At 51.7% G+C, this 21,199-nt stretch overlaps 2 protein-coding genes across 4 annotated transcripts in view; one reads left to right on the top strand and one right to left on the bottom strand.

Annotated features, from left to right (window-relative positions):
* Lyar (Ly1 antibody reactive) lies at positions 1 to 17,338 on the bottom strand. The gene is made up of 9 exons (XM_003464351.5): positions 17,149 to 17,338; positions 12,267 to 12,439; positions 11,657 to 11,771; positions 6,317 to 6,424; positions 6,129 to 6,212; positions 2,447 to 2,861; positions 2,061 to 2,147; positions 693 to 778; positions 1 to 312 (listed from the first exon to the last, which is right to left on the bottom strand). The coding sequence occupies exons 2-9, from the start codon at positions 12,386 to 12,388 to the stop codon at positions 178 to 180; spliced, it is 1,152 nt and encodes a 383-aa protein (XP_003464399.2). The 5' UTR covers positions 12,389 to 12,439; positions 17,149 to 17,338; the 3' UTR covers positions 1 to 177.
* The window catches only part of Zbtb49 (zinc finger and BTB domain containing 49), an 18,477-nt gene continuing 14,551 nt past the window's right edge, over positions 17,274 to 21,199 (top strand). Inside the window, exon 1 of one of the 3 annotated variants that reach the window (XM_063230167.1) lies at positions 17,274 to 17,413. The gene's annotated coding sequence lies outside the window, so the exon portion shown is untranslated. The other 2 variants (XM_063230166.1, XM_063230168.1) reach the window with 2 other exon arrangements.

The raw sequence follows: 21,199 nt of genomic DNA on the forward strand, positions 1-21,199 counted from the left end.
TTTAGGATCCTGGACAAGAATATACTTTATTTTTTTCATAAAAGTTCTAACAAAAATATATCTTTTTCTTAACTTAAAAATACGGCTTTAGAAAGCAAAGTGGAGGTTGTTATAATTCATTACACATTTTACAGAAAGCAGTGAAAGCAAGAAGTCAACTTCCAAAGAGTGAAAGGATCATTTCAGCAGCCTGACCCTGTCCTTTAACAAGCGGAAGCTGGGGTTTTTGCTGATTTTCTTGTTGAAGGTGGCCAGGAGCTCCTCCTCCGACCTGTGGCAGTCACTCATCACTGTGCGGTACTGCGCCAAGACCTTCACAGAGAAAAACAAGGTTACCAGGGACATTCGTCCTGGAAATTCACCTGGGAGAGGTGACTCAGGGACAAGCCGAGAGCAAGCTGGTCGCACAGTGGACTCTGCCGCCTTGGAGAGGTGCAAAAGAGGAGACCTGGACCCTGGAGGGCACCTAGCTCAGTCACGTCCAAACCCAATGCAAATTCAACACACAGGGCCTAGGCCTCCCTTCCAAAGGCTTGACGCAAATGTGGCCGACTGACGGCCACACCAGGGGTTTGGCCCAACTCCTGCCCCAGACCCAAGAGGCGAAGCAGACAGCCTGGCAATCACACTTCCTCTCCTCACGGCTTTCAGGTTAAAATCCGGAACTCTCCCCAGCCAGCCCGCACCCGTACCTTTTTCCTCAGCTTCTTGACTGATACTTCATGATCCGGAGCCTGCCTCAGAACGGCCTTAATAGTTCCCTTCCAGTTGAATTTGCCTGCAAAGCAAAGCATTGCACAGGAGGCCCTATGAGGTGAGAGCAAGCCAAAGGACCAGTCCTCGCCCAGCAGGGCGCCCTCGTCTGTCCAAGCACGGGTCTCGAAGCACACACTGCCCTTTGGAGCCCTGCTCTCCTGTGAGAAGTGACACAGGAATCACGAGCACTATCGCCACGTGAACCACTGGGGAAAGGTCGCCTGTGTCTGTTGGCTCCAACACTAGGCTGCGGCATGCACCAGCAATATCACAGGGCTCCAGAGAGGGGACAGTCACAAGGAACTGTAGCCAGGGGACCGCACTTCCGGAAGGCATCCTCACCCCAAGGACGAATCTGGACCTACAGTACTGCCCCTGGGGTGTGACTCGGAGGCATATGTGGATCCTTAGGGCTGTTACCCCTTAGGGCTGTGCACAAACCCACGACTTCCTAAACAAACTGAGTTTGTAAAAGCTCTGGGTACAGAGCTAGGAGGGGTTTCGAGCTAAGAGCTCTAACCCAGCCTGGCCAGTCCCAACCAACCTCCATTGCTAACACTGCAGTCCCATCTGGGTCCTGGAGTGGGGACACAGGGAGATGAGCACAGGCCACTTCAGTGGGAGGTGCTGTTCGGGACAGGCTCCAGGAGAGGACCCCAGGAGGCCTGGCTTCCTGCAGTGCACAGGGTGGCAGCCAACAGGCAGGGGCACAGCTGTACCTGTCCTGACCCTGGGGATGCTCTGGAGCCTAACAAGAGGCAGGAACCAGAGGACTAGGGCAGGCGAGAGAAACCAAGTCTCTGGAAGCCCCTCCAGGCTCCCCTTTATCCCAAAGGCAAGGCACTGCTACAGGGTGGGCTTGTAGTGTCCCCTACAAGACTACAAAGCCTAGAACCCCGCTTGGCACCAGTGGCAACAACAGAGCCCTTAGGAGGTGAGGCCTGGAGGAGTCTTCTCAGGACTGTGGAGGTGCCCTAGAAGGGGACCCTGGGACACAGGGCTCCCCTTCCTCTTTCACTTCCTGGACATGAATTGAGCAGCCCCGCTCCATCCCGACTCCCACCACCGGCTCCAGAATCCTAACCCTAACCAAACACTTCTCTCTCCACAAACTGATGCTGCCAGGGGCAAACGGGACATAGACGCACATAGATCTGGCCCAGACACCCCTTTTCCTTAGTCAGAGGAATCTTCCCAGGAGCAACAAAGCCCAGGGCCCTGACACACAGCCTGGGCCCCCAGAAGGGCTTCTCCAACCCCTTCTCCAGGCCTAAGGGAGGTGTTTTCCAGCGATGGTGAGATACCTTTTGCAGGAGCTTCCTGGTCTTCTGGTTCTCTGTCCTCAGCATCGCCTGGGAATGTCACCTTTTTCTTCTTAGACTCCACTTCAACTAAATATTTAGAAAATGCAAAAGAAACCAGTCAACCGCTGAATGACAGCCTTGCTTGCATGAGTGCACCAGACCCGTCACCTTCCCCGCCCCAGCAACCTGTCACCTTCCGCCGCAGGAGCCCAGCACCGAGTCCCATCACCCTGCGTGCTGAGGAGGGCAGGGAGGGCACCAAGATCACCACCGGACCGTGTGCAGCTCAGAGCCCAGAGCTTTCGCTCCTTCCCCTCCCCCAGGTTTCACGGAACCGGGCTCGCTTCGTGACCACGCTGGTACCAACCCCAGTGACAGCTGCGTACCTTCCGACTGCTTCCGCTTGCGCTTCCCCGCGGCCGGCCTGCTGTCCGGGCCGCCCTCGGCCACCGCCAGGCCAGCCTGGCCCCGCTGCTTCTCGCCTTTACCCCCTGCCGAGCCGTTGGCCTTCGGGGCCTCCTCGTCCTTGGCCTCTGGTTCTGTCTCGCGCCCCTTTCTGTGCTTCTTAGGCTTCTGACTCTTCGAGTCTTCCTGATGGTTTTCCAATTTCAGTTCTTTCTTTTCTTTTTTCCTGCTCTTCTGCCGTTCTTCCTTTCTCTCCCTTTTGTTCTTCTTTATCTGCGCCTGCTCCCCTTGGGAGCCGTTCGTGTCAGCGGGGGGCAGCTTGGTGGCGGCGGCATCTGTCTGGGGCTTGGTTCCCTGCGTGGGGGGCGGCTGCTCCGGCCCCTTGCTGCCTGGCTCCTAGGTGACAAAAACAAGTGACACTTCAACAGCGGTCCCACCCGGATGCTCATGTCATGCACACAGATGCTCATGTCACTGTGGTTTCTTACTATGCCCTTTCACAACCCAGAGCCCCGTGGCTGAAGGCAGCAGTAAATCCCACACGAGGAAAAACTCCCCAGCCCACAGCCTCGCTGCCCGAGCAGATCTTCAGACAGTTTCACGGCACTGGAAGATGCAGGAACAGAGAATCCTTCTGTTGCTCCAGCCAGACACTGGGTCCCGCTCTCTATTCAGGTTCCATGGGGCGCACAAGGGACATGGAGGTGTGGAGATCACTGCACTCGTCTGCGGCCTGGGTTCAGGTGACGGGGACAAGTCACTCCCCTGCTCCACCCACCTGCCTCGCACAGCTGTGTGCGGCAAAAACAGAAAATAGGCAGGCAAAGGACACCAAACACTGACACAAGCACTGTCACCCAGATGCCGGGGACCGTGCACAGGGCACAGGGACAGCGACTCACACTGGTGCAAGGTGAGGAACCCTGAGACAGGGCCCTGGGGAGGTGGTGAGGTCACTGAAGGTGCCATCCTCTAAGGAGATCAGTGCTGGGCTCCAAAGGACTTGGTTTTCTCAATGGTAGGTTGTTATTAAAGAGCAAGCCTTTCCTGTCTTGCTACAAGGTCCCTTCCACCCACTGTGATGTCACCTGCTGTGAATATATTCGGAGGTTGGGGGTCCAGAGAGGCTGAACAGATGAGGCTGCTCGATCCTGGACTTCCAGATTCCAAAACGGTGAGCTAAGTAACCTCTTTTCTTTACAAAGTACCAGCTTTAGGTATATTTTCTTACAGCACCAGAAAACAAACTGATGCATAACCAAAGGAAACTAAAAAGCCCTGTGCACTGGAACATCCCATCTACTGTATTACCTAACCAGAATCGGCACATGGATCCTGAACTGAGTGGTACCGTTGGCACTGCTCAGCCCCATCCCCTGCTGCATGCCCTGAGCCCTGTGCCCCTGGCAGAAGAAGAAGTGGCCAAGACTGCAGCCACCAGGCTGCTCTGGGTGCTGGGAACCTCTGGGCTGGGGCATTTCAGGTCCTGCTCCATTTGTCCCCAGCCAGATGGCCTGGACAAGGGACTCACTGTCTTCTCCTCTGAAGGACCAGAGACTCTCAGCAGAGTGAGGACCCAGCCTGACTGCTCAGCACCTCCAAGAGCAGCACAGGAAACAGACACTCAATTACACCGTTCAAGTTGTGAGAAGCTGTTCAGAGACATTGAGCTGGGAAGACTCAGGGGAAAGAAGCTAAGGAGAATCCCAGAAGTAGACTCAGGAGGAAGCGGGGAAGAGAGAAGCTTCCTGCCTAGCCTGCAGTTCTGTCTGTTTTACGGGGGAACACTGCCATAATGTGCTAGTCGGCTTCCCATTACCATAGTGAAACACCCGAGGCGACAGACTTACAGAGAAAAGTTTACTTTGGCTCATGGTTCTGGAGGCTCCAGTCCAAGGTCAGGTGGCCCCACTGTTCTGCACAGGAGCCATGGGAAGGAGCACTACTCAGCCTGAGCCAGGAAGCACAGGTCTTGTTCAAGGGCACATGTGCCCTGTGACCCAAGGACCCAGCCCTGTGACCCCTGAAAGGCTCCCCACCCCACCTCCCAGGAGCGCCAGCCTGGGGACAAGGCCTCTACCACACAGACTGCAGGGGGCGCTTAACACCCATCGGGGCCTCCCGCCACTCAGGGGAGACCAAGTCTCCACCTCCCAACCAGCAGCCAGAGCTGCTTCAGAAACAAGCCAGCCAGCCCTCTCCCTACTCCATCCCGGGCCCTTCTGAAACCTCTTCCAGGCAGAGAACCCTCCTTCCCACCCACCTCCACTGGTGCCACAGCCACGGAAGGGAAGCCACACAGTGCAGCACAGCCCCCACCTGGCGCAACGAGGCAGAGAAGGAGGGAGAGAAGCGTCAGCAATGTGGCTGGCCTGAGCTCCTGTCCCTCCCAGTGCCCTCCCCGCTGACTGCTAGGCTGCCGTGAACCTTAGCTGGTACCCTGACCACGTACCCACTGGGTACGCTAGAGCTTTCTCTGCACAGCAAGGAAGTCTCCCAGGACAGTTATTCTGTCCTAAAATGCAGGCTGCCTTGGGCCCACATGTCACATGTTTGCACGTCATTATTACACAGGGCTTCTGCTCTGCTCTGCCCTGCGCTGTGCCAAGGACTTACACTTGGCTGTGTGGGGCCCCAGCAACCACCACCCACAGAGTTGCCCTGGGGGACAGCAAGTCACCGTCCTCCTGCTCCCAGAGCACAGGCATCACAGCTGATTTGATGGGTTTCTGTTTGTTCATTTTTCTTCCTAAGGTATTGGGAACCAAACCTGGGGCCTTTGCACCGAGCTACATCCTTGGCCCTGGTATCTTCAGATTGGGTCTCATTGGGTCAAACCTGCAATCCTGTCTCAGCCTCCCTGGGAGCGAGGGTGACAGGGCTGCGTCACCCTCCCCAGCTATTGTAGTATTTTTTAATGAGCTCATAATTTCAAAAGAGAAACCGCTAAAGGAATCTTAAGTGACAAATCATAGCTTCCAAGGGTCCAACCTGTACCTTCTGATAGAAACCAATGCTGGATGTATCACCAAGAGAAACTCTCCTCTGATCTCGATCTGCTGCCGAATTATTTTCTCTACATAAGTAACTCGCAATCATTTATGTAGAACAGGACCAGGCAGAGCCCCGCTGACTCAGACCTCTGATGGAGGCTCCGGAGGGAAGCGGAGTGCAACAGGCAGGTGAAGTATGTACTCGAATGGGGCCAGAGGGAGGCGATGGTGCCAGCTGAGCACCCTGAGCACTGGGCCCCTGGGGAAGCACCGAGACCGCCCCCCACTGCCTCTCCCCCTCCACCCAGGACCACTCGGCCATACCCCTCACTTTGTTTTTCTGCTTAGTGCCAATGCCACTCCTGATACAGATTAGGAAACTGAGGCTCGGAGGTGGGATTTGAGCCAGGTCTGTCAGAACCCTGAGCTCCTGTCCCTCCCAGTGCCCTCCCCGCTGACTGCTAGGCTGCCGTGAACCTTAGCTGGTACCCTGACCACGTACCCACTGGGTACGCTAGAGCTTTCTCTGCACAGCAAGGAAGTCTCTCCAGGACAGTTATTCTGTCCTAGAAACGCAGGCTGCCTTGGGCCCACATGTCACATGTTTGCTCATCATTATTAGAGATCACTCCTGCTGAGCGCTGCAGACCTAAACTAGGGTTGCACTTACACTGCTGGAAGCTTCAGAAAAGATGTTCCACACCTGCTCCAGAATGGATTCACTGTGAACTTTTAAGCTGTTCTTCATCCAGTTCTGTAAGAACAAAAGGAAAAAGAACCACAGGTCTCATTCTGAGGGTGCACACAAGGCAGTCATGGTCACACAGCCCCCCTTGGGGGAGCCAATCAAATCCATACCTGGAATTTCGCCTTTTTCCGGGGCACGTTGTCAAAAGCACTGATTTGCTCTAGAAGTTCTTTCACTTTGGGGCTGACATTAGGCTTCTTTATCAATTCATTAATTTTCTACAAAGAAATGTGGAACAATAAACAGGCAACATGTAAGCCAAACCCAAGGCCTTGCTATGACCAAAGGACCCACTCACATTTGCAATTCAGATTCTGTATTTATACCTAAGCTTAAACATATATGGATCCACTGATACTCATGATAGCCCTGGACAGATCAGTTAGACAAGAAAGAGAACCTGAAAGGCTTCCCATCATGGTCTATGTCAGTGGCCCCCAGGCCTCATGCAATTATGGTCTGTCATTGGTTCACTGTCGAGCTCAGACTGGGGCACCAGGCAATGCTACACCCACGGGGGGTAGGGCCAGCATATGATGTAAGGGCGGGAAGGAGCTGTGTCTCACTGTTTCTGGTTCATGCCTTGCTGTTGCAGCGGCCACGAAAGGCTGCCCCACCATACCATGCTGCCTTGGAGCCAACTCAGTACGGACTGAAACCTCTAAGAACTGTTAGAAATAAACCTTTCCTTCCCTAACTTTGGGCATCTGGTATTTTGTCCTAGCCAGGAATAAAAAGTAACTAAGACACTTCCTAATCGGAAAGAACAAAATAAAATTATCTCTGCGCACCAATGACACCTCTGTGGCAATGTGGACTGGGATGCAGAACGCCCTAATAATTCCACACGAGAAGCACTGGGAAGTTGTGGGGTATGTCAGCTCTCAAAAATCAAACTGCAGGCTGGGCATGCCGGGGTGGGAGGCTGAGGCAGGAGGACTGCCCTAAAATCAAGGCCAGCTTGGGCTACATAGTGAGTTCAAGGTCAGTTTGTACTCTGTTGGGAGACCCTGTCTCAAAAAGAGAGAGAGAGAGAGAAAGAAAAGTCAAGTTGCATTTTCAGACAGTAAGAACAATTCAAAAACAAAATTAGAAAATTATAGAACAGAATAAGGTAGGTGTAGCAGCACAGGCTTGGGCACCTAGCTGCTCAGGAGGCTGCAGTAAGGAGAAGCACAGGCAAGCCCAGCATGCTTAGCTCGGACGACTTAGCAAGACCCTGTCTCAGAATAAAAGTAGCTTAGCATCACCGGCCGCTCAGAGATGCAAATTCCATCTCAGCCCGGAAAGAATGACTGTTATCAAGAAATCAAGCAATAACAAATGCTGGGGGGGGGGGGGCTGTGGGGAAAAGGAACCCTTCTCCACTGTTGGTGGGAGTGTAGACTGGTGCAGCCACTGTGGAAATCAGTGTGGAGATTCCTCAACAAACTAGGATTGGAGGTTCCATTTGACTCAGCTATTCCTCTTCTGGTTATCTTCCCAGAATTAAAAACATCATACCACAGGGATCTATGTGTACACATGCCTATATAAGCACAGTTTGTAAGAGCCAGATCTTGGAAACAACCTAAATAACCATGGACTGAAGAATGGATAAAAAAGATGTATTTTCATATACTGGAGTACTACTCAGCCATAAAGAAGGATAAACTGGGGGACTTTTTATAGGTAAATGGATGCAACTTGAGACCATACTCATTAATGAAATAAATAAGACTCACATGTAAACATCGTGTTGTCTCACTAGTGTGAGAGCTAAGTTGCTAGGCTGTCATGAACCTTAGCCGGTGTCCTGACCACGTACACTGGGATTCAATACAGCTTTCTCTGCACAGCAAGGAAATCTCTCTAGGACAGAGAGATCTAGAGATTAGAGAGCCCTAGAGAGATTTCCTTGCAGTGCAGAGGAAGCTGTATTGTAAGAAACAACATATGTATACGTAAATATATAAAAATAGTTAAGGTAGCTGTATTACTGATTTCTCTGAGTTCACTGAAGAAAAAAATTTATGCTGATACTGTTCGGACAACTGAACGCAGATGTCCTGTGCTCTGGTGACTGATTTGGGGATGGCAGTCACAATGTATGTACCATTGCTGCCCCGACTGACGTGTTTTGAAATTTTGTTGTAGTTTTTTTCTTTCTTTTCATCCTTGAATAAAACAGATTTGAAAAAAAAAAAGAATAAAACTAGAGCTCAGTATGAGGTCCTGGGTTCCATGCCCAGCACAACAAACAACACAGACTCAATCATTAGGAAATGACATGACCAAAGAAGCGAAAGATTTGTGTATTCAAACTCCAAAGCATGGCTCAAAGAACCCGAAGGACAGCACTCACCCTCCTGGATCCTCATGGAATGGGAGACCCCATAGTATTAAGACGTCAATTCTTCCCCAAGCGAAAAAGAGCGAAATTCAGTTTATACGTATATTTGAGGGAATCCACCCAAAATTAACATGGATTCTTGAGGGGCATTAGTCAAAGCAATCTTGAAAGGAGAATAGATTTTTATGTCAAAATTTATAAAGCTAATTAACAGTGTGATGATAGCTCTATGGAAACAAACAGACATGTGCATGAATGGTCACGTGACTTCCAACGAGGATATTAAGCTTAGTCAGTGGAAGAGAGGAAGGTTTCCAACAGACAGTGGGTTATGAAATGAAAAAATGAATTGGACTACAATCATAATTAACCTTTTTTTGGGTAATGGGTATCAAACTCACAACCTCGTGCTTGCCATATAAGCGCTTATGCTGCTGTGTTAAATCCTCAGCCCCCAAATTAACTTTTATGCATTGAAGGGCATTATCAACTGTGCAAAAAACCCACGGAATGGGAGAAATATGTGTACACCGCATCTGATAAAGGTTTCATGTTCAAAATATGCTAAGAGCTCCTATAATTCAACATCAGAAACAAACTAATTTTTAAAATGGGCAAAGAACTAAACTCTTTTCCAAAACAGATACACAGATGGCCAACATACAAGACCAGATGCTCAATATCACAAATCACTAGCCACATCCCATCAACAGAGGAATGGATAAAAAAAGATGGTTTTATATGCAGCAGGCACTACTCAGCCACAGAGAAGGATACACTTGAGACATTTCTAGGTAAATGGAGCATCTTGAGACCATACTCGAGAGTGAAACAAACTGGACACACATGTAAATATTCTATTATCTCCCTGGTATGATAGGCTGATAAAAGCAAATAGACCAAATGTACAACAGATATTTTAAGATAAGAAATTATTCAAAAGGAAAGAGGAACTGGGGGGGGGACGATAAAAAGAAGGATAAAATGGAAATAAAGCTTTGTAAATAAGGATAGGAAGAGGGGTTAAAGGGAGGGGAAGGGGTTAGGGAAAAAAAGAGGATCCAGATATACCCTATACAGGTACAAACTCCCTATGATGAATATTATCATTATGTATATCTAAATGATACCAATAAATAGAAGAGACAATAAAATAATAAAGAGAGAGGGAAACAAAACCCCAAATCATTAGGAAACAAAAACCCAAACCACAATGAGATCATGTCAGACACAGAAGGATAACTATTACCGAGAGACAGAGACAGAGAGACAGAGAGACAGAGAGAATGAGAATGAATTAAAAGCATTCTTCAAGATGTGAAGAAACCAAGCCCCTGTGCATTCCTGGCAGGGATAGGAACCCTGCAGCCGCTGCAGACAGCAGTACAGAGATTCCACTATGCGACCCAGCAGTCTCCTTTCCCAGAAGAATCTGCAGACCACCTGCAGCTCACCTATGCTCACAACAGCCAAAAGGTCCAAGCAAATGAGGTGCCCATGGGCAGGAGAATGGACGTGTTCCACCATCTGATGGGTATCTCCCACATAACAAGACAGGAAATCTGGCCGGCTGCCACAGCATGGAAGCTAACCTGAAGACAGCTGTTCCGCCAGACAAGCCAGGCAGAGGGCCTGATGCCGTGCGACTCCACTGCTGTGAGTTCCTGAGACAGCAGACAGGGAGGGTGCAGCGTTCACGCTCGGTGGGTCCCGGCTTCAGCCGGAAGTTGTGGAAGCGATGGCAGCTGAACAACACAGATACGTGTGACTGCACACTGGGAGCACAGAGACTAACCAATGGGGTTTCAAAACGAGCTATGCATGAGTCTGAAATAACAAGAACCTAACAGGGACGAAAGCAAAGTTAGAGACTTAGAGCAAACGCTAAGCAATGCCAGTGAAGGCAGGGGAAAAAAGCAATTGTTACAGCTAAGAAACTGTCAGGAGACAGTTAGGAAAATCATCAGCAAACCAACCCTAGCACACCACGGGGTTACGCAAATACAAGGAGAATGTTCCTGCGTGGCAAAGACACGAACCTTCCCACGCGCGGGCCAGAAAAACAGATGCAGGACCCAAGCAGGGACGAGACAAAACTGAAGGCCCTCAGGCAACAAAACCACCACCAGGCGAGCAGGAAGACTTCAGGCTGGCCCAGCACTCGCTGGAATGACCAGCAGTGTCCGAGAGAAGAGGGCACCGGTGACCCACATGGATGCCTCTCCTCTGGCCTGCACCAGACTCAAGCTGGGCCTCTGGCTGCTTACTTCTGGCTCACCTGTTGCTTTCTGAGAGGATTTCATTCGAATTGTGAAGACAGCAGAGATGGAACCTGGGTCCCCTCTCCAGGAGCCTAGGAATGCCAGCAGGGTGTCAAGGGCTCAGAGACTATGTCCCCAGGTATGGCTAACGGTCGCCAGCCTAAACGTCTCACGGGCAGACACAGCAGGTCCTTTGCGACAGAAACACTGTGCTTTGAGGAACACTGCTGATTGGGAAGGCGGCCAGGGTCAGACAATCTGCAGTCAGTCTAATACTAAGTGGGAACTTTCAGGTAGGTTTTGAGGAAAATGCTCAATTCTCAGAGGCAACACTTGCCTTTCCTCTCTGCACTTTCTTTTCTGAGTCCTTCACCTGCTTTCTGTAATATACTGGAAGCCAACCAGTAACATCCTGGAGGTTACGCTTCTCAGCCAAACAAGATTCGTGGCTTCTGCCATTCCTCTGCATACATTTTCATCTTATTTTAGCTAAGCAGGGAACTGTTATATTTATGAAAATGTCTATTTTAACTCGATTCTGACAAAGGATGTGATTACCATGATTTGCTTTATAAAGAGCTGCATTATCACTAAAAGAAATTTAGAGAGTTTCTATTCGGCTCAGTAGACAACAGAAAGCTAATGAGAATTCTTGAATAATTTTAAGAGAAACTGGAAAAACTTGTGCATGAAAGACAAAATGCATCATAACTGTATTAGCATTAGAAAAGAACTCTTTTCTCAAGCAACCGCAGTCTGTCCTGAACCCTGACGTGCCTGGGGCTCCTCTGCACGGATGACGTTTGTTCTCAGGTCTCAGATCGCTGAAGGAATGGGGAGGATCGGGAAGAGCTTACCTGAATCCATGCCTGCTGCTTCACGTCCCCTTTGTGGGTTTTACCCTCGTAGCCCTTGCCACCGTACTTCTGGTCCTCGCTTATGCACTTCACGTGGTTTTTATAGTCATCACCCCTGAAAGTGATCAGAAGCCCACTGTTAGAGCGACACCATGTAGCAGGCTCTGACCAAGCCGTGTGCCGTGCTGCGGTCTGAGTTTCTTCTCATCTGTCCCAGGCACAAGCAGCCCGAGCCCTAAGCTCGCTTTCTGGAGGTAAATCCACCTGTTCTGTAGCCTGGGCACATCCCAGAGCTGCTGTAAGAGGGGCGCTAAGGCTTCCCTGGGCACCTGTGACCCTGGGCCTGGCAGAGGTGGCAATGAGAGGGCGCCCAGCATCATTGTGACCAGCGTGGAAGTCACCATGATTTTCTTCCTTCAGCCTTCTCTTTAGGACTCCCTTGAAAACCAAACTGTTTCATAAAGCACTGGTGGGAGCCATACCAGTTTCAATCAACAGATCCTGCAAGGTGTTTTCTGTTCATTTCCTGGAATTTGCCGCTGTGAGGCCAGGAGGTCCCAAACTGCTCTGGACCTTCACTGTGGATCTGCACGAACCATACAGAACTCACCAGAAATCTTTTCCACAGTCGATGCAAGAAAGGCATTCACAGTTTCTGCAAACGGACACGTGCTTTTCCACTTGTACCTTCTTCACTGATTCACCACATGCATTGCATGTAAAAAATACCATTTTTAGCTAAATGATTCAGTATTCTCTATGCGAGATAGGTCTTAACTAGTCCTAAAAAAACAAACACACAAAACAAAAAGGAAAAACAGATTATTGGTATCATAAGCTGAAAGTTCTATTCTAATAAGTGATTTGCATGGATTTTTCATAATAATTTCACATGAAAACAACAGGTTTCAGTGTTGACAAGCAATCTGTATAAAACTTGTCCTCTAAGTAAACAGTGAAAAAGGCGAACATTGGCCGAGTGTGCATTTACTCTTGTCAGGCATCATTCTGACACATTTTCCTGTGCTAACTTATTCAGCCTTCACAGAAATCCTGTGAGGGAAAAAGTGTCACTGTTCAAAATTTACAGAGGGAACTGCTCCACAGAGACGTTAAGTAACTTGGCCCAGAGAAGCAGCAGAATCAGGATTGAAACCTAGCTGACTACTGCACTCAGAGGTTTTAGAACACTATGTATTTTACCTTCCCTGTGCCTTTAAGTTCTCCTCCCTCCCATTCTCACCAGCTAAAATATGTTTATATGAGACTTACAAAACACAGGGTAATTTAGGTGTACACTGAAAACTATTCAGGTTCCTACACAGTAAGAAAAACACAAGGGGAAAGTTGAGGGACATTTAGAAAGTCGGGGAAAAAGCCTAAAAGCAACTTTTGTCAGGCCCGGTGCTCAGTGGTCATCCTAGCACTCGGAAGACCGAGGCAGGAAGATCCCAAGTTCCAGGCCAGCCCAGACCACACTGGGAGACACTGTATCACAAAATCAAGCCACTCTAAAATAAGACTTTCCCACAGGTGCTAGGAAGGTTGGGAGGGATGTTACAGTGTACCCACCGGTGTGGGAAGGAGGCCTGGGCTCTTGCCTGCCTCAGGGGCTAGGAGCAGAGGAGGAGCCGCCCTCACTGGGCTTCTAGTCAAACCAATCTGAAAGACTTGGAACCATATTCGGCACCTCGACTGCAAGGGCTGAGTGTAGACCCTACATATCCAGGTGTGTAGGGTCTCGGGGGCACTGCCCCATGGGAAGCCAGTGTGCACATATACATAACCACCCTGCAATGTCATGGGGCATAGGCAGTAACCCCAGCACTCTGAGAGTCTGAGGCAGGAGCAGTAAAGTTAAGAGTCCTGCCCGGGCAACTCATCAAGACCCTGTCTTGAAATTAAAGAAAATAGAAAAGGAGGCTAGAGTGCAGCTCAGCATGAAAAACAAAATAAGATGCTCACAGGGTGTTTGTGTGTGTGTGTGTGCTACCGTGCTCAGCAACACAGGGATTCAGCTAAGTGGCAGAGAAGCCACAGTAACTTTCCCTGCTTATGTAATCACCAGAGGCTAAAAGAACGTCCTCGCTTTCCATGTTCTGCATTATAAATCAGTTTCACAGCAAAACCCTGCAGGCTGTTTAAGTTGATGAAACTGACCATTAAGAGAACCAATGGAGTAGGCTTCAGGCTAAGACTTTGCCCAGGAATCCTGGCAGTGGGCTCCCCTTGCCTGCAGTGAACCCTCACGCATGCATCAACCCGCCTCTGCCCCAGGTTCTGCACAAGCAAGGATCAAGGCTGCACAAGGCCACCCAGCGTCGAAAGGAAATGTTCGTCCCGTTGGCCCCTCCTGGGGTGCCAAGGCCCAGGGATACTCCACTTTGCTTTCAGATCCCCATCCCTGACTTGCTGGGTACAGACGCAGGCCCAGGTCCCCTTGTCAGCTTCCTCTCAGGCTAGGTCAGTAAAAGAAGGCATGTGCTTAGCCACAGCTTGCGTCGAATCCTGAGGAAAGCAAGCACAATGGCCCTGGCCATGCTGCAACCTCTCTTGCATCTCATCAGGTCAGGACCGAGTCCTGAAACAGAGGCATGAGCTCTGGGAGCTGGGGTCCCCTGACCTCACCTGGGTCCCCGGAAACTGTTGGTTCTGAGCATGCAGAGAGAGTTCAGTGACTGTCAGGCTCGAAGCACAGCCACTCTGCCTGGGAGAAAAAAGGCTGGAACAAGAGCCAGCGTCACATCATCACAGGCTGGAGGTACACTTTTGTGTTCGAACAAGAGAAAATCCTTCACTAGTCACCAAGAAAGGGACTGTCCCTATGTGCACAAAGCAGAACAGCTGCTGTGAGTCAAATTATCAGCTGGAAAATTCCAAAGTACTTTCACAATAAGGTCCAACAATGGAAGTGGCCCTCCAGCCGAAGGAAGACACAGTATTGACAAAAGTGCCCATGTCACCTGTGCAAGGCCGGATCCCCCTGGAGAAAAGCCACAATGCAGATGCTGGCTCAGGAGAGCCACAGGCCTCCTGAAAAGTCCCTCCTGGGTCACTTTCATTTGGTAGCTTACATAGCTGTTTGCTTGGGGGCAGAACAGGTTTCACACTTGACTCGACCCAGGAACAGTGCGCCCATCTGCTCAGCTAAGGAGATCAGACCTGTATCGGACCTGTACGGAGCTCACACAGAGCCTGAGGACAGCTGGCACCAGCCCAAGTAATCTGGACTGTACCTCTAAGCTGCCCCGTCCCCAGGGGAAAACAGCTTTCTCGGGGGCAGCACACGGACAGGCTGTGGAGAACAGCAAGCTCCACCGCTCTGCAGACAGCAAGCAAGTCAAGCCTTAGTGCTGGCGCTGGCTTAACTTCAGAGACATAAATGCTACAAAATTCCAAAAAGGTGCTTCCAGTGGCCCTTCAGTTTACTGAGCTCTCATCATATGCCACACCCCAGAAAAAGTCAAGGGCCAGAAAGACAGGACGTGGGACCCCCAGCTCTCTACAAAGTGCCTTGATGTTCACACCATGACCACACACAGCACCTCCAGGACAGTCCTGCTCTCACCTCCTCCGGCTGCTGGTGTGCAGCCAGCCTCAGAAGGGTCTGCGGCAGGCACAGTGAGTGGCTGAGGTGTCTGAAAGGCGGTGCTGCCTCGACCTTTGACCTTTACCCATCCCATCCCTGCCATTTGCTTGGCCCCTACTCTGAGAGCCAGAGAGCATCATCCAAAGGAGGAAAAGCAGAAAGTTCCACAACATGACCTTCCACTCGTAAATACTAGAACCCTGGGGCTTCATTCTAAAGCCAGCTCACCCTGGGCAAGGAAACGTCAACAAGTAGTGGACAGCAATCCTGAGCTGGGGGAAGCAGCCAGGGGCAGTCCGGGGCTGCGGTCTTGAGAAGGATCGTATCGGTAGGGACTTCAGTCTCCTTTTAACAGATGGTGGTCATGTTTTGCTGCACTGGGCCTGGACTCAGGGCCAAAGGTTGCAGCCCATACCTGCCAGCACCAGAAGGGTCATTAAAAACTCAGTGATCTCATGGTCACAGTCACTTAACTTCCCAGAATCTGTAATATGTTTAATATCCATTTCAATGCAGTGCTTGAAAAGTTAAACAGAATAGCAGTCATGGAAGCTTGAACATTACCCAACTGTAGGTGGGTTTCTATGTGACCAATTAATTGTACATTAATGCTATTGTATTCAGTCTTCTCTGGAACACGCGCTCCTTAACATATGACCCTGATCTACCAATCTGCACACATTTATTCCAGCCTCTTCTGGATTCTCACACCATGAGTGCTTATAGCTTTCTCCCTGAATATATGCCCTTAGGATTGGGATTTGAAACGATTTTAATCTTTCTCTTCCTACAAAAATACAAATTTTTGTATTTTTATTTTTCTTACAAAAATATTCACTATTCTTAACGCACTTCTTTTCTCTAATACACACACACAGTAACCTACACCTCATCACCACCATTCCAAAAATGGCCCACCTAACGGGCCAGGCTGGCAACCCCACCACAGCCACAACCAATGGGTACAGGACCTAAACCAAGCCACTGCCCCCTTTAACCTCAAGTTCTCCTCATCTGTGAACCAATGGATCAAGTCAACTAGACTAAACCCAAGTCCCTTCCAGGCCTAGAATTCAGAGAAGCGACAGGCATGGTGCCAGACTGCCGCCAACCCAGTTGTGATAAAAAGTGCAACAGGTGATCACAGAGAGGACAGTCCTTTGGCGATGGCAGAAGGGCTGGGCAGCAGGCGCATGGATATCTACTTTACCAGACGGGCAACCTGAGGCTCACAGCAGGCAAGCCTGGGCTTTGCTTCCCAGCACGTGAGCCTAGCCCCCACCCACGACATCACCTGCGCAACTTTAAGCCACACTGATTTGCTCTAATAACTACCGTGTGTCTAACGCCAGGCCTGGCGCTCAGCGGGCGGCTCTGGAGGAGAGGAAGGCTTGCAAACACGTCGCCTCGCTCCTTTCTTTTCGGGGTGCACGCTGCAAAGACTGAACCTTTCCTGACCGTCTAATAGATGCCAAGCCCTCCTGTGGGTGATTAACTCGGTTCTACTCCCATAAGCCCGTTTCGCTTGGACAGCACAGGGGACAGGCAGGCAGAGGCGAAGTAGCGTGCACCAGGTTCCACGTGCAGGAGTGGCAATACGGCTCCGCGCGCGGTTATCCCGGCCTGTGCTCCAGATCGCCAGCCCCAGCGCCCCTCCTTGAGGACTAAGCCAAGAGCCCAGGCCTCGCCGTGCAACAAACTAGAAGCCCTGAGCAGCGGTGACCACAGAAATGGCCACCCCAACCCCAGGCCCCTCGCTGGCCGCACTCGAGCCGGGCTGAACGGACGCTCTCCCGCCTCCGCCAGTGGGGACGCGGGGAGCGCTGACGGGGGAACGCAGGCGTCGCAGCGCTCCTCGTCCTCCCCGCCCGGAGCCGCCGGCCTCTTCTGCACCGCTCCTCACCTCTCGGCAGCGCCCTGCAACAGTTTAACCGGCCGCGGGGAGCACGTGGACCGCCGCCGCCCAAGACACCGCCACCACTCCCAGCTGCCTGGCGCGGAACTGGGTCCCACGCCGCTCCGCGCCTGCCACGCCCCTGGAAGAAGTGACGTCGCCGGAAGTCAGGCGGGCCGGCGGCCGAGGGGGCGTGGCCGGGATGGCTGTGCGGCCGAATCCCGGGATTTAGGTGCTGAGGCCCAGGGCGGCGCGGCCGGGAGTGGCCCCGAGGGTAAGGACAGTCTCGCGAGGACGTACGGGGCCCGGGCGCGGCCTGGCGCCTGCGAGTGCCCCGGAGCTCGGGGCCCGCCGCCGCCACCTCCGCATCCCGGGCCTGCGAGGGTCCGCGCGGGGCGAGTCCCCGGGCGGGTCCGTCTGTGCCCGGCGCCGGCCTCGCGCCGTGCCGACCTCGCGCCGTGCCGACCTCCTGCTCCCCCAGGCGCAGCCGACCCCCCAGCTGCTTGTCCCCGCGTGACTCTGCGCGGTCGGCGCCTGGGCCCTGGGGACCCACCCCGGCCCGGCCTCTTCCCGAGCTGAGCTGACCTCTTCAGGCCTCCGTTCCGCGTCTGTTAACTGGGTAGGGCCGCGGTGCCTGCGTCCTCGGGAGCCTGTGGGACCTCATGAGCCTGCATGTCAGGTGCTCGCCCGGTATCTGCCGGTTAGTAAGTGCTCAATGCACCTTAGCTTTAAGACGGGCTCTGGCGGGCCGTGGTGGTCATTAAGTATCTGCTGTTTATATGGGTGAGTGAAAGATGGATGGGGTCTGAGCCTCTAGAGGGTCGTGAAAAACATTAACCCCAGGATGGAGTGTGGGAATGATGAGGGCGGTTTCCTTCTGGAAGTGAGCCGCAGATGACCCAGAACAGCAAGCACAGTCATCTACTAGGGATGCCGTGAGAACCTGTTTCTCACAGTTCCAGAGGCTGAAGCCCAAGCTCCAGATGTCAGCATGTTTGCTTTATTTTGAGGTCTGTCTCCTTGACTTGCATCTGGCCACTTTTTTGTGTGTCCTCACGTGGTCTTTTCTCTCTGCTCTCACGTGTCTGGTGTCTCCCTTCATAGCCAAGTCTCTTATAAACGTATCAGTCACAGTGCAACACAGCAGAAACCCTAGAGGCCTTATTTTAACTTAATTCCCCCATTTAAAGGGCTGCGCTTCCCCCATGCAATCACATTCAGAGGTACTATTGGGAACCCAACTGAGCCACCTCATAACAAGGAACTCACATGGTGGGAAGTATCTGCCAGTGAAAGTGACCAGTTGGCCAAGAGGTTGACAAACAGCACACTCCAGATACTTTTTATGGGCAGGGTTGTATATACCACATTCTTGATGGCATAATCCTACATTTCCTTTTCTTTTGATCCTTTTGAAAACTCAGAGCAAAAACCTTCTTCACTATTTGGCAGACTTGATGGTTTGTAAAGTGAAGGGAATGAGGGAGAACAGACATGGAGCTTGTAGAAGCCAGGGTACAGATCTTGTATAGTCCTCCTGACAGTAACTTGTGTGTATTAGACACAAAAGCATCTGCTGAACCCAGGAGGGCTTCCTGGCATGATGGAGTCAGCATGAAGCTGAGAGGGTTTGGGGGTGAGGCCTGCAGGGAGGTGTTGGGGACATCTGTCAGCAGAGGGCACAGGGGGAAGAGGAGTCCTAGGAAAGTGAAGTGGGATAGTATGAAAGAGGCTTGTGGTGGATAGGCAGACGGCCGAGGACTTTGCTGTTCTGTTTGTTTTGTGTTCTATATGGGCCATCCTGGAGTTCTTGTGGGACAGAATGAGTTAGAAGGGGGCACAATGAAACTGTCAAAAGGATGGGGTAGATTGCAGACACCCTGCTTCCTGGGAGGCCCCAGGGGAGGAAGGAGCAAGCGGGAACTTCTGAAGTAAGGAGAGAACAAAAGGCACCACTCACCTGTGTCCATGAGGTCAGACTCGAGGAAGGAAGAGAGTGTGGAGGATGTGGAAAAGCACCGTGGGGGTGTACAGGGAGGAGCAGAGCACGTGTGAATGAAAACACTAAGGGGCAGCACCCACGCGCCAGCAGAGCTTCGCCAGTGTGAGCGTTGTGAGAAGGATGCACATCGCGCCAGGCAGAGGGGAACGAAATGGCCACAGTGGGGCTTGATACATAAACAGAGGGATACTCGGCTAAGTCATAGTGTGGAAGCATCTAGGGGTTCTGAGAGTCTGCAGAGTAGTGACTCAAAGTGCAGCTGAGACTTGAGGTGATCTCAGCAGTCCGCTGAGGATTCTTCTGCTCAATTCGGTTGGAAATCACAAGTTGGCAGGATGCAGCTGCAGTCAGAAACACTTGAGCGCTAGTAGAGTGTGACCAGGTCCCGAGACCAGCTCTGCCCATAACACCCAAGGTGGTGTGTGGGCCTACCCAGCAAGGCTTTCCCGGGACGTGTGCTGCAGCACTGAGTGTTGGGGTGCAAGTAAGCACAGCTTACGTGGAGTGGAACCTGCATGCGTAATTTTGTGTGTTTCATGGTCTGGCTGGAGAGCTTCACAGTAAGGGTTGCCGGGGCAGAGTAATCAGGAGTGGCCACAGGGCAGGGTTATCTGGGATTCATCTACATCTCAACCCTTCTACCACCAAGCCGGATACCTCCTGGAGTGGCCGGGGGCGCCTGGGACAGCCACTGCTGTCTCACAGCAGGGCCCAGACCCAGGAGGAGAGGAGCACCACTGGGTCAGCAGCTGCTTCATCTCTGCAAGAGAGACCAGTGAAATCTTGACTGCTGCAGCATTTGAGGATTCCAGGAGCTCTTGGGGTTCAGGGGTTATGGGGACACCAACAATTGGCCCAGTCTGTCCTCAGTCTTGGCATTGTGGAGCTTGGTTTTCTATCTCTTCAGAGGCAGCAGTAGCCCCACCACAGTGTGGGTGCAGCCTGGCTTCTGACACTGCAGCCCCACCCCAGCCCACTCTTGAGAAGGCCAGGGAGAGATGAGGTGGGCAGGGGGATGTGTGGCTGATGCCAGTCATATCACACCCCCGTCTGGCTGGGTTCAGTCCCAGATCACAAGGAAAGAAGGAGAAAGTAGGTGATCTTAGGGAGTCTGACCTGGAAAATGGGAGCATGGGGTGCAAACAGTGTCGATGCAGGTTCCTGGGAGCGAGCAGAATGCAGGGCATCACCTGAAGGCCTCCTGTACCAGAATCGCCCAGATGTAAGTGACGCAGGGCGGCAGGAGGATGTGGGAATGGCAGGGAGCAACACGCACTCTTAGAAGGCTCCCTGGTCCTTAGAGATTGCGTTTCTGGACTGCTCCCACAGGCCACCTCCCTGGTGCTGCAGTAGTCTGTAAAATAGGGTGGGGCCAGCAGGACACAAAGTCACCTGCTCAAAGCCCTGTAGCAAATGATCAGTGTCCCTGGGGCTCCAAGTACAGGCAAGAGCGCATTGCACCCAGGTAGCCCAGATGCTTCATTTGGGCGGTGCCTATGGGCGTGGCGGGAGGCAAGGCTGGGCAATGAGCTGGACCTTATTAGGGAGCCTGGATTCTGGCCATGTGGTGCAGTGACCTCTGTAATGCTTGTCCACTGAAAATGGGGTCAGAGAACACTGGTGACACCCTGGAACATTTTCAGTGTGCAGGACTTCGATTTTAATCCCCGCAGTCTTGCCCTAGTCTGGTTCTGTTCTTCCCCACTACTTCTGTCCTGTAAATCTGAGCTGCTGGCCATCCGAGGCCACATCCTCCTCAGCTGTGTGGCCTAGTGTGTAGTAGCTGCAGCTGCTTTGATCAGTTGTGCACTGGATACTTCGTTGTATTTTCCACCCTAGAATTGAAGCTTCATGGCGGTGAGGACTTGTTTTTTGGTCATGGTTATTTTCCTAGGACCTAGCATGCTATGGTCCCTCAATAAAAACCTGTCCAGTGAGCAGACCTCTTGGGTTCACATCGTGGCTTCATCTCTGGCAGAGTCAAAGTCGAATCCCTACATGGGCCTGGGAGTCATCCCTATCCCCTCAAGCAGGCCGCCTCCCCCACCCACCCAGCCA

The sequence above is a fragment of the Cavia porcellus genome, unplaced genomic scaffold (genome assembly GCF_034190915.1).
Source record: "Cavia porcellus strain 051 isolate PalLab524CR breed Dunkin Hartley unplaced genomic scaffold, mCavPor4.1 scaffold_18, whole genome shotgun sequence".
In the NCBI taxonomy this organism is placed as follows: domain Eukaryota; kingdom Metazoa; phylum Chordata; class Mammalia; order Rodentia; family Caviidae; genus Cavia; species Cavia porcellus.

Bases quoted from the DNA above. Each gene is read 5' to 3' on its own strand.
- Lyar (XM_003464351.5), bottom strand. From the start codon at position 12,388: ATGGTATTTTTTACATGCAATGCATGTGGTGAATCAGTGAAGAAGGTA. The intron at 6,425-11,656 runs GTAAGCTCTTCC...ATTTCTTTGTAG, and splicing joins AGCAGCAGGCATGGATTCAG to AAAATTAATGAATTGATAAA. The intron at 2,862-6,128 runs GTAAGTGCAACC...TTTGTCACCTAG, and splicing joins TTTCTGAAGCTTCCAGCAGT to GAGCCAGGCAGCAAGGGGCC.